Source organism: Pteropus vampyrus, unplaced genomic scaffold, assembly GCF_000151845.1.
Source record: "Pteropus vampyrus isolate Shadow unplaced genomic scaffold, Pvam_2.0 Scaffold25, whole genome shotgun sequence".
NCBI classification, from domain to species: Eukaryota; Metazoa; Chordata; class Mammalia; order Chiroptera; family Pteropodidae; genus Pteropus; species Pteropus vampyrus.
Window position 1 is genome coordinate 8,414,203 of NW_011888806.1, and position 13,164 is coordinate 8,427,366.

The 13,164-nt window shown below is 39.7% G+C and overlaps 1 protein-coding gene across 12 annotated transcripts in view; it reads right to left on the reverse strand.

Moving 5' to 3' along the window:
* HERC3 (HECT and RLD domain containing E3 ubiquitin protein ligase 3) overlaps positions 1–13,164 on the reverse strand; it is a 99,979-nt gene that overhangs the window by 84,986 nt on the left and 1,829 nt on the right. The window contains exons 1-5 of one of the 12 annotated variants that reach the window (XM_023528433.1): positions 12,695–12,764; positions 9,985–10,105; positions 9,466–9,572; positions 7,836–7,957; positions 4,020–4,274 (exon numbers count right to left, since the gene is read on the reverse strand). In XM_023528433.1, the coding sequence (XP_023384201.1) occupies positions 4,020–4,245 (226 nt within the window). In that variant the 5' untranslated portion in view covers positions 4,246–4,274; positions 7,836–7,957; positions 9,466–9,572; positions 9,985–10,105; positions 12,695–12,764. Of the gene's footprint in view, positions 1–4,019; positions 4,275–7,835; positions 7,958–9,465; positions 9,573–9,984; positions 10,106–12,694; positions 12,784–13,164 lie in introns of those variants that run through there. The other 11 variants (XM_011356300.2, XM_023528432.1, XM_023528429.1 and 8 more) reach the window with 11 other exon arrangements.

Genomic DNA, 13,164 nt, shown 5'->3' on the forward strand with positions numbered 1-13,164 from the left:
TAATAATCCTACAATGTCCTAATCACTGAAACTATCCCTGATTTGGGGAGAGGGAGATAAGGTTGATATCACAATATAAGGGAGAGAATGAAGGAGAGAAAAGGCACATGGGAAAGGAATACACAAAACAGTTATAATCCAACACTTTTAAAAAAAAAGCTGGACAATGAGTTTAGATGAGGCTTTGGTATTCTGCCCATGAAAAATGCTTCTGAGAATCACAGGCCTCTTTGCCTTTGGCCAAAGCACAAGTGAATGAGTCATGGACACACCTAAGCTAGAACTAGGCTTCCTGACACACTGAGAAAATATCTGGGCCCGAATTACCAGGAGTTTCAGTGTTGGATGTGTCCTTGAAATACCCTCTCCCTACCACACACAGAGAAGTTGGTCATATAAGAATAGTACTAAGGAGAGAAATGAGAGTACGAGGAAAGCACAGTAGCCTCAGGAGCAACAAAAGCAAACAGAAACTATTAGATGTTCTCAAGGAAAAAGGTAACCCTTAAAAGCATTGTGGGTGCTTTATATCACTGCTCAGGTACAGTATGCCTCCAAAAAAATAAATCTGTGCATCTATGCAACCCTGCCAGTTAGAGACAAAATAGAAAATATCAGTATAAACTGATATGTGAAGATTGGCAGGACAGACTCAAGGCACATGTTCAAATAGAAGAGTTTTGTCCTGGTGCATCACTTATACCACCACTGTCCACCTTTCCTTCCCCTCATGCTTTTTAATCCTTTGTACTGCAAAGTCCTTTTGGTCTGGGCAATGATGTTGATTTGAAATCTCGGACCTGCCCATTATCCCCAGAAACATCCTCTCTGGGGAGGTGGCCTTCTTCTACCAAGCGCCCTCCCAAAATACCTCAGGGGTTGCCTGGGGGTAGATTCCTGTGGGCCAGGGCCAGCACAGGCTACCTGAAACAGGGTCTGTCACCAACTTCCCTACCATGCCTAGAAGCTCTCCAGGTCACAGTTCTAAATGAGCACATATAGAAAACAAGCTCTTTGTCTTTTTCCCACTCATTAAAATAAACCCAAATGGTACCCAGATATAGAACACACCTACCAATGGAAAAGTTAAAAACACAGGGAAGTGCCCACCCACATAATCTTTCCATTCAGAGAGGTACTATTCCGCAGCTGCTATGGAGTTTATAATTAACAGACTGCTTAACCAGCAACAGAAATTTCTGGAATCTATTGCAATTTACATTAGAACCTTGTTTATGCCAAAATCAGATTACAAGCATGGGCTGGACTCTGTGGTTGAATCTGCTGAATTCTGTGGCCTTCTTGGCATACCTCTAGGTCAACTCTCTTTCAGTCATAAACCTGCCTACAGGGAACGGCTACAGGCTGACAGAGGCACTGACCTGACCCAGCATACAGGAGAAGCAGAGCAGCTGCTCCTCATTCCCAGAGGCCCACAAACGAGCCACCACTAGCTCCATGGAGCTATGTCAGGAGGCTCCACTGAAAGAATTTCAGATTGCACTCGGATGTATTCACCATGGTGCTTCCACAGATCTAAGCCATTTTTGGACTGCAAGGATTTTGTTTCCTTTCTCACTTGCCACCCTAGGTTGAATCCTCTCCCCACCAGGTTCTAAGACAAAGGTATGCAATAAGGCACCCTGAGCAATGGGATCTGCAGGGACGCCGCCTGCAGAAGGCAGAGAGTTGCAGGGAAAACAGAAGGGCAACATTTCCAGGTTACAGGCAGCTTTGCGGAATCTTCTTTACCATTTGAATCTACTCCATCAAGACCTACGCTAGAACAGGAAGTCTCCTCTTTTTACAGGAAGGGAAAGTGAGGCTCGGAAATACAGAATCAGAGACAAGTGATGCTTCCACTCCACTAGGTTTGTCTGACTCCAGAGTTCACCCTGACCATGTTGGCTCTGCAGAAGTAACAGAAAGATCTCCTGGTCCCCAAAACAGTCCCTTCAAAAGCTAGCCAGGGTGAATACAAGTCCTTCAAGGATCATTGGTGTGAAGTGGGCCTTAAGTGTCTCTAAGTTCTGGTGGAATGTCGACATTCCTGAAGGAAGGAGCATGCTGCTGGGCTGTGACCTGCCATTAACCTCTCTGTAGACATTAGTTGTTAGATACTGGCTCTCGCCCAGGGAAACAGAGCAAGACTAGAAGCTTCACGTAAGACACAAGTAAGTTTTAACAGGAGGAAAGAAAACCTTGGTTTTTAATATTTTCTAATATTAAAACCATTTTTAAAAGTAAAAAGCTTCCTGTCACCTCCATAATAGTTCTATATTACACTTTTGTATTATATTAATTTGTAAAACACAATGAATAGGATTTGTTAACTCCATTTATGAATTGGTGGCATTCTTAATTGAATTTTTATTTTAATGAACATGATCTATTACATTTGAAAACCTGTAGTATCAAGTGCATTGCACATATAAAGGTATACATATGGAACATGCTACCAATCCCTTCCTTGAAATCCCAAGAGTCCTGGGCCCACGGGTCAAAAAAACCCCTGGGCTAGAATCTTAGTGAGCAGGCCTGCTGGGGTGTCTCGAGGAGGGCTCCCATGAGGGAACCTGGAGGCAAAGAATGGGGGGAAAGCCCATATATCATACTTCACACACTTCATAAATCTGCTTACAAATAGCCCTTCATCAAGTGGTCAACAGAAAAATCAATGATGACAAATTAATACTGATGTTTGGGCAGGGGAACTATGGGACACAGCCACTTGCTATGGGAGGGAATAAATATGAGAAAAGAGAGACACAGTGTCACACAAAAAAATTAGCTCATTCTGACACCAAACTGACTTGCCTAAATGAATACAAGAGAATAAAATCATCTTGAAAAACCATCAAGGCTGTTCTTTAACGAAGCTTCAGTATCTTGATTAGATTTGGAATGAATAAAAAAAGACAGCAAGTAACAAAGAAAATAGCACATGCCCATGCTAGCATGACAAATACATCATTAAATACACAATTTAAGACCCTACCTTATCATTTCTCTCCAAAAGGAGACTCATTTAAATATCATCACCACTATTCCAAACAGAGCTGAAATCCAAGACTGAGACAGAACCTCAAAGATCTACGCTACATATACATACACTGAAGGTCAAACTTAGATTCTTTAAACAGAAAAAGTGGGAAGAAAAAAATGCAAACCAATAATCTTTAAATACACACAGCACGTTATAAATAAATGAAAAACACTAAAACTTAAGGAATCTAATTAGCCCCTACCTTTCCAGCTCATCCTCTCTCACTACCTCTCACCACACTATTCAACATTCCCTGAACAAGGACTGCGCCATCAGACCCACGCCTTTATCACTGGGTACACTCAGGTGTGGGCAATAAGCTTGGTGTTCCTACCATATTCTCTCACCCACTCTCTCTCTCACTCTCACATTCTCTCTCACATTCTCACACTCTCTCTCTCAATTCCTACTCCTGCTTCCTACGCGACTCTCAAAGGTAGACTAAATCCGCTCTCCCTCATACTCCCCAGCACACTCTTCAACTTATCTAACAAGTCCTTCCACACGGGCTCCCTGGAGCCACATCATCTCTCTCTCTCATTCACTTTCTACTCATAACACCAGTACAGTGCTTAGCCCAAAATGCTTAACAAAAGCATGTTGCAGAAATAAATAAATAGAAGGAAAAATTAGGAGAAAATGCTTCTGACATTGATTGTATGAGGATTACCTATTCACAAAATGATCATAAGTCTTAGCATTCAATTACTGGAGAAAATCTATTTCTTTAACTCAAAACTAATTAGTCGACTTCTCCTCCCTGGTAATATCTAATAAGGTGAAAAAGGAAGTCTGGTTTTCTATCAAAAGGTTTAAATTAGACGCAGAGATTCCAAACAGAGGGGGATCCTTATACCATTCAAAGGGCCTCCCTAAAAGATCAACACTTGGTAAGGAACATCCACCAGTGCTCCCCGCCAACCCCGTTCCTCTGCCTTTCCACCAGTCACCAAGGTGGATGAGGTGCACTCACCTGGCTTGTTTCCTTCCCTCTCATGGCCCAGCTGCCCCTTGGTATTCAAACCGCATGTGTAAACCTCCCCATCCTCCAGCAGGAACACGGAGTGGTTTCCTCCACAGGCCACTTCCTTGACGCTTCTGTCTGATATAAATCCACACACCTGTGGCTCGGCCACAATCCCTCGCAGGTTGGTGCTGATCCCAGGTTGGCCCAGAGACCAATATCCCCAGCATAACATTGTTCTTATCCTTCAGGGACTCATGCAGCCTAGAAGAGAGTTTTGTGTGAAAAAAAAAAAAAAGGAAAAAATTTAAAAAAATAGGTTAGAGAAAATTACAGTAATAAATATAATCAATTTTTAAAAAATAACCTTCCCCTTAATATTCTTCAGATACATTGCATATCAAAAGAATACATATTAATACTGTTTAAAGTAATTATGTGATAATAATGCTGTTTTTGTGTGTTAATAAGAGTTTAAAAAACATTTCTAAACAAATTTTGTGTGTGTGAAAGAACGGTGAACATAGACAGAATGTGGTTTTCAGATCCCTGATGAGGAACTCAGTACAGGAGACTTGCTGAAACAATTTTCAAACCATTATGGTAATAACAGTTTTGAAATTACCCTCATGACTTCACCTTGTCCTTTCTCATTGCACTTTTCAAGTTTTCTGCTTATTTAATTTTCAAAAACGTTTTAACAAATTAACACCTGTAGGCGGCCTATTGTTAGCTCGGATAGTATTCACTACTCAAAACAAAAATGAGAAATGGAGGAAAAAAATGTGATCTTCTCTGCCATGCTCTCTTACACATCCTTATGGATCTGAGTCGAGCTTCACTTCCTACCTGAGAGCCTCTAGAGACCATTCCAGCCACAGTCAGCCTGCATCGCTCTGATACAGCCACTATATCAGGGGTCCCCAACCCCTGGCGCAGACGGGTATCAGTAGGTGGTCTATTAGCAAGTGGGCTGCACAGCAGGAGGTGAACAGCTGGTGAGCAGGTGAAACTTCATCTCTATTTGCAGCCTCTCCTCAGTGACAGCATCAACCGCCTCAGCTCCACCTCAGATCATCAGGCATTAGATTCTCACAGGAGCACCAGTCTCTGGTGCCCAAAAGGCTGGGGACCGCTGCACTATATTGTCCTGATTAGAGACATTCTTATAACTTAACACCTCAGACAGATTTTAATCACTTTAAACAGAGACCACAGTGTATACACCTCTTTAATTTATCAGGTACTCAATCAACTTTTAGCTAATTGACTACTGCTGACTCTAGCCCAAGGTTTCACTATATTTTTAAAAATTCATGCTTCCCTTTCATACAAAGACATAAATTTCATCTCTCTCTACCAGTTCACATCCACTAGGATGGATATAATCAACAAAGACATAATAACAAGTGTCGATGAGGATGTGGAGTAAGTGGAGTCCTCCTACAATGCTGGTAGGAATGTAAAATGGCACAGGTGCTTTGGAAAACAGTCTGGCAGTTCCTCAAAAGGCTAAACATAGAGTTACCATAAGATCCAGCAATTGAACTGCTAGGTATATATCCAAGAGAACTGCAAACTGACAGAGAAAAACAAATATCATATGATTTTACTTATATGTAGAATCTAAAAACAAAATAAATGAACAAATAAAAAAGAAACAAACTCATAGATACATAGAATAAATTGATGGTTGCCAAATGGGAGAGAGGTTGGCGAGGGGGGGCGGGAGGGGGAGGTGAAAAAGGTAAAAGGGATTAAGAAGTACAAACCACTAATTATTAAAAATACTCATGGGGTATCAAGTACAGTATAGAGAATATAATCAACATTGTAATCACTATGTAAGGTTTCGGGTGGGTACTAGACTTATCATCAGGGTGATCACTTCCTAGGGTATATAAATGTCAAATTGCTACGTTGTATACCTGAAACTAATATAATATTGTAGATCAACTGTAATTGAAAAACAAATCTTAAAAAATTTAGAGAGAGAAAAAAAAGCAAACATATTTCTACACAAAAACTTGTATACACTGTTCATAGCAGCACTATTTATAAAACCAGAAGGTGGAAATAAGCCAATTGTCCATCAGTGGATGAATGGATGAACAAAATGTGGTATTTCCATATAATGGAACATTCCTTAGCTACCTATGGTAATACTATCTGATTTACTCTTTGAACTCTTTCAAGAAAGGCATGAAAAGACTCAGAATAAAATACAAAACTAATCCTAATTTGCTGTCTTAACCAGCAAGTTCTGCTTAAGACTGTTTTGTTATTCCTTGTCAAGATTCTAGAACCAAAAAATAAAATTAAATTTAAAAATAAGCTACAATGTTATTCTTTGAATTAACTGCAAAGAGAGGAGAAATAAAATTAAAATGAAAAAGACTGGCAAAATCACATAACCTTTTCATAATTAAATTTTCCCAATTTGCTAAACTGCTGTATCCACACTAATGTCTTCCTTCATTTTTGATGTTTCATGACTTTGTCTTATATTTCCTACCAGCAATTATATAAGCGACATCATAGGGCTTACTATATACCCAATCACTGTGATAAGCATTATATCATTATCTCATTTCATCTTCATACCAACCCTATGCCATATTTTTAGCCTCATTTTCAGAAAAAGCAAGGCTCAGATTAAGAATGCCTAAAGTCACACAGCCAGAAGGAGCCAGAACCAGGCTATGAATCTAGGCCTGATGCCAACATCCAGTCTTTTCCAGTGGGCTACACTGCCGCCCAAGTAGATTTATGTCACCTATAGCAGTGGTCCCCAACCTTTTTGGCACCAGAGAATCTAATGCCTGATGATCTGAGTTGGAGTTAAGGTGGTGATGCTAGTGCTGAGGACAGGCTGCAAATACAGATGAAACTTCTCTAACCGCCCACTCACCTCCTGCTGTGCGGCCCAGTTCCTAACATGCCACTGACCAGTACTGGTCCACAGCCCGGGGGTTGGGGACCCCTAACCTACAGAAGCAAAAACACAAAAAAATACTTGCAGAATGACTAAATTGTGGTCAGTACATAATACAAAATGTCCTGGAAATCTTAAAAAAAAAAAAAAATCACCCTCTGAGAGTGAAACTAGTCATAATTAAGAGATAAGGGATGAGATTAGGCAGCTGTAGCATTAAAGCCATCCCCTTAACCAGCCAAGGACAATGTGTCTAAAATTATGGTTTCAAGAAGCTATGATTGTATGTCTATACAAAGATCTATAAAAGATGCTCACAGCAGATTTATTCATACTAAACAAAAATGGCAACAACCCAAATGTCCATCAACGGGAGCATGGATAAACAGACTGCAGTATATTTTTACGATGGAACACTACTTATCAATAAAAGGTGGGGGCCGGGGGGAGGGAGGGTGAGGGGACATGTAGAGGCCATGACTGAAATGCACTTAATAGAAAGCTGCAACTCAATATGGTAGCGACCTTTCTGAAGAATGAAGGTTAGTTTTAAAAAATTACTCAAGATTGTTATCGACTGCTTTTTTTGTCTATCTAATATCTCTCCCCAAGTCCCTCATTGTCTTGTAACAAACTGTACCCCCTCTTGCACAAGGGTGAGCATGATCCTGGCCAAGCTAGTCAGAGGACACCACCCCCCTAAGCCACACACAGGACCCATATAAAACCAATCAGAGAAAACCACTCCTCAGCCTTTGTGACTGGTGCAAGGATAGGTTCACACTGCCAGCTGAGGCAGAGTCCTTCCCCACTAAGTTCCATGGAGCTCTGATGAAAGAATGGGTAATTGAAGCTACTGGAAGCTGCCTTCCCTACCACATAGAGCATACCTGCAAGACATTAGGAAGCTGCCAACCACTGAGGTTCAAAAACAAGAGACAGACTTCCAGTGATGTTGATTGAGCCATGGATTCCCTCTTGCCTGGTGCCAGCACCACCACCTCCACTTTTCCTAAGTAAAGTTGTTCTTCATTATTTGCAAATTCCATACTTGTGAATTTGCCTACTCACTAAAATTTATTTTTAACTCCAAAATCAATGTTCTGAGCATTTCTGCAGTCATTCCCAGACATGACGGAAAGGTGAAAATTTTGAATCACCTATGCACATGTTCCCAGCTTTAGCCGAAGAAGATGATGCTCTCTGCCTTCCTGTTTCAACTCTCATACTGTAAACAAGAGGTCTTCGTACATACAATCTATTTAGTGCCAGGTTATTCACATTTTTATATTTTTTATTTGTAATTCTGCTGTTTAAAATGGTCCCCAAGCATTGAGCTGATGTACTGTCTAATAATAAATTAGGCATTAAATTCCCCCAGCCGCTCGCCTTGCTCAGATTTCATGATTAATAAGCAACCTTAAGTAACTTGGTTTCCAAGGCAGATCCTACACCATGACCGGTGGCCAGAGCATGATTGTATGTATTGGCACTTCTACTTCTCATTATTAATTCGGCATCCTGGATCTATCAACTTCTTATAAGTTTGTTTAGCAAACTTGAGAATCAGCTGCATTCTGGGAGATGTGGCCAACTACAAGCCTAAGTAAGCAGCCTGAAGTATGGTCTCATCATGAACTGACTAGTAGAAACCACTTATGAAAAAAGACATAGAGAACTATTGTTCAAAATCCTTCCCACCTGAGTTATAGTAACAGAACTCTTCAAGTAACAAAGAGAAGTAAATGAATGGCAACCACAAATAAGCTATGAATGGATTATTAACCCTAATAGGAAATCTGGTCTAGGTCATCATGACACTCTGCCAAAACCACAGCAGGAGGCATCGCCTAGCTTTCAGGAGAAAAGTTCAACACATTGAAGAGAAGTCAGCCATTAATACAGTTTTCCTTTAAAAGGACACTTTGGCGGAACTCCCAAATCTAGTAGCTACTAGTATCTATGAATTTAAAGATCCAGCTTCAGCAATGTCCTTCACCACTTGGCATTTTATATCCCAGGACCTGCCACAAATTTTTCCTCACTTGCTGTCTTTCTCTCGCTTTAAAGGAGTAAAATCTTTTATTTCCCTTTAAAACACACAATTATGAAAGGTATTGTAGGAGAATAAATAACTACACTCTGGCTCAGCACCTACACCAGCCACCTCAGCTGTCCCACGCCACCTCAGTTCCAGCCCTTCCATTTCTTGCCTCTTATTTCCCCATCACAAAACAAGAGGAAGAAAGACATGTTCTGTTCCCTCGATGTCACACCTAGTACTTTTCCCAGTCCCTCTTCTCATCAATTTTTGGCAAAAGATGCAGGATAATCTTAGCAGGGCTTAAGAGTCAAAAGGACTAAAGTTCAAGCCCTGAATTAACCACATGCTAGCTGTAAAACCCTGGGAAAAATATTTAACCAGTCTAAGCCTGTTTCCTGGATCTAAAGTGGGAGAAAGAATGACATGGCTGTGGGGACAAATGACAGAATGCATGCAAAGAGTGCTTAGCATGTTACCTGACATACAGTATAAGTGACCAATAAATGTCAGCTGCTGTGGTCACTGTTACTCCTATTCCCAGTGCTCTTCTCTGAGACCTCAGCAAACAGGTCCCAAAAAGACGCTGGGGGTGGGGAAAAAAGGGGTGTGAATCCTTTCTTCCTGTGGTTAGCATTAACTTATATTTCAACAAACCTGCACTGCAGAAAGCAGCACTACTACCACCTGTCATAACTTTCATGAAGGGGATATGAGGTTGCTAGGAGTTTTTTTGCATGTTTTTTCTTTTAAATTCTGGGAAGGGCAAGGGGATAGACAAATCTCTTTTTATCAGTCCTAGTGAGTTGAATGCAAAAAGACAAGCAGCAATTCCTAAACTTTGTCTTATTAATCAAACTTTGCACACAGCAGCCTAACGACTGATTCGTATTCCTTTGTTTGAAAGTCACTGAAACCTAAATAACACTCGCGCAGGACTTCTAATCTCATTTATACTAGAGATAAGCTTCCTTTCAAATAAGCTTAGAAGCCATTACCTGAATGGTATGTGGGGCAAGGGGGGTCTTTTTCAACAGCAGGAAAGGCAATGTCTAAGGCTTCAGTCCTCTGCAGGCACTCTCTAAATTCAAGCTTTAAATAAATTTGGAGCCAAACTCCCTGCAGAATTAAATACAGGAACAAAGATTCATTCTAATGACATGCTTTATTGTCAAAAATTTTACTACCATAGGCAGAAATGGCACAGAAGGGAAAGAGAATTTTTCAAAATGTGAATCCACTTCTCACTATTTTCCCTCTCTCCTTCACTTCAGCTGTACTTTGGTCATGTGACCCTTGGAGCCAACCCAGGAAACATTCCTACCCCACTCTGATGATCCCGTACAGGTAAAGCCTTCTTCACTACCTATGCTGGGCTTTGTGAAACTAGAAGAATGATCTTTCTGCTGTTTGCATAAGCTGTGGGCTGCCCTCAAAAATACCTGCCCAGGCTGGCCAGAACTGAAAAGTCTCACAGTGCCAAATCAAGAATATAGAGCAACCAGGACTCTTCCACACAGCTGGTGGGAGCATAAATCGGCATAACCACTTTGAGAAAAACAGGTGGGCATTACCCAGTGGAGATGAAGATGTGAATACCCCACAGCAAGATAATTTCACTCCCAGGCATATGACCAGCACTATCTAACTTATCCAGCATCTACAATGCTCTGCACTGTCCTGAGAACTGGAGATATAAAGATGGATAAAATCTGGAAACAGAACTTTCTGTGATGATGAAAATGTTACATATCTGCACTGTCCAATACGGTAGCCACTCGCCACATGTGGCTCCTGAGCATCTGAAATGTGGCTAATGTCCAACTGATAAACTGAAATTTTAATTTAATTTTAATTTTAATGTAAGTGGCCACATGCGGCTAGTGGCTATCTTACTGTACAATGCAATAAGAAACTCAAGAATATATGTCATGATATATACACAAGAATGTTCATTTTAGGATTGTGTGAAACAAAACAAAAACTCAAATGTCCATCCATAATAAAATGAATAAACTGCAGCACATGCATACTATAGAATACTGTACAACAGTGAAAAATAAATGAACTCCATCTAAGATTTAGCATCGGTGGAGCTAAATCTTAAAAGCAGTGTTGTGCGGAAAGTCACAGAAGAATTCAGAGTATGATGCATTTTTATGAAGTCCAAACACAGGTATAACAAGTATTTGGAGATAAAAATATAAGTGGTGCTAAAACTATGACAAAAAAAAAAAAAATCAATATGAAATACAAGGTAATCATTATGGGGGCAGCAGAGATGGAGAGCGCATTCTGGAAAGAGTATAGAGTGAACTTTAATAGCATAGCTGATGTCCTGCTTCTGTCCTTTTATTGCTGTTTCTTAGCATATATATTAAATATATTATTTTATGATACAAATACTTCACAATAAAAGAAAATGAAAAGTATAAGATCATTGCTTCTTGCACCTCATCCACTAGTTCCCCATCTATGCTCAGACTGCGAGCCCCTCCATAGAGGGGACCAGGTTTACTCATCTTTGTATTTCCAGTTTCCGGCATAATACAGGAGTACAGTAGATGCTTAATAAGTAATAAGTGCCTAATGAACTGAACCCAAATATGACAAAACCAGAACTCCACAATCTGAATTTAAGTTTTTTTTCCCCGAGGAATGTTAAACAAACATTTCCTGTGTAGTGATTACTTGCTCCATTCTAAAATGCACTCTCTCCTCACCACATTTTAGCAGATCTGAAAGTAGAATGCCTTTTACAGTCAAAGCTGTCATTAAATAGTGGAAGTTTCTCAAAGCTAGAATTGAAGGATTTAACATGCTCTTTTGTTCATTCTCTATCCCTAGAGACTAGGATAGTGTCTGGCACACTGGAGGAGCTCAATAAATAGTTGCTAAATAAAGAAAAAGTAATATTTACTATTACTGCATGGAGTCTGTGCTAAAAACTTTACCTAGATTATTTAATTTGTTCTTTACAATAACCTCAAGGTTTAGCAAGATTAGGTCACTTGCCCAAGAACATGTAAGTAAGTAGCTGAAATGGAAACCAAGTGGCAAAGGCAGGATTCCAACCTCATCTACCAGACTCCAAAGTCCATGTTCTTAAACATGGCACTATACTATCTCTCAAATAAAACAAAGCCAAGCCACACCCCTTCTCCAATTTTCAAAATAAATGTTTAAAGATGTTGCATTCAGTAAGTTAGCTGAATCACTGGCAATATTTATGGGAAATAAGAACCTATGTTAGCAAGAGATGTTCACTTCTTGGTTCACAGAAGCACCATGCCCCTGACAACAGCAAGTACTATTTCTAAATGTATAAAACATCTAAAGGGGGCAGAGTTACATCATCAAAGGGATCATCTTATTAAAAAGACCTTAAAAGTCCATTTAATATAACCTCTAGTCAAGAGTCTTAACATTCCTAACCTCATTTTAATGGTAGCTGAGGCTTTCCATGGTCAAGTAACTTTGGTCCTCTGAGAAGTGGTTGAAGCAGAGACGGGAAATTAGGTCTACTACCTCCTGGGCTCACCTGGTTCTCTTCACTAATGAAAGTCATTAAGGATTTGTTAAGATCCCTCTCTAGATAGCTTTACTAACCTGAGTTCTTTACATATATTATCTTGCTGAATATCACTTCTATAAGTTAGATATTATCTTCATGTACAAAATGAGATTCAGAGAAATTAAGTAACTTACCACAGATCACACACTTGGCATTTGTACTAGAAGCCAGAATGGTTCCACCTCAACTTGCAGATCTGCATGTTAAAGAAAAATAATAATTAACTTTAGTATAAAACTCTAGAAAGTGCTTTCATGTTATTGAAAACAAAATGAGAAGTAAAATTCTGAAAATAAGAATATCTTTAAATTATGCAAGCTCGAATATTCCCCAAACATTGTATCTCAAAACAGGAGTTTTGGTTAAATACCAATAAGATAACCTCTAACCAACTATGGAGGTATCACTTCTAAACATGATCTAGAGACACAGATAGCACCTTAAAAACTTCCTGGCATCTGTAATATACATAAAAATAAAATTATTTTTAAACCTCGCATCTAGGTTTAAAAAATTCTAAAAAATAACTCAATTTTATCTATTTTCTCTTATGTTTTCTATGTACCACACATAGTACAGCTTATTTTGCTACCACTGCTTTGAA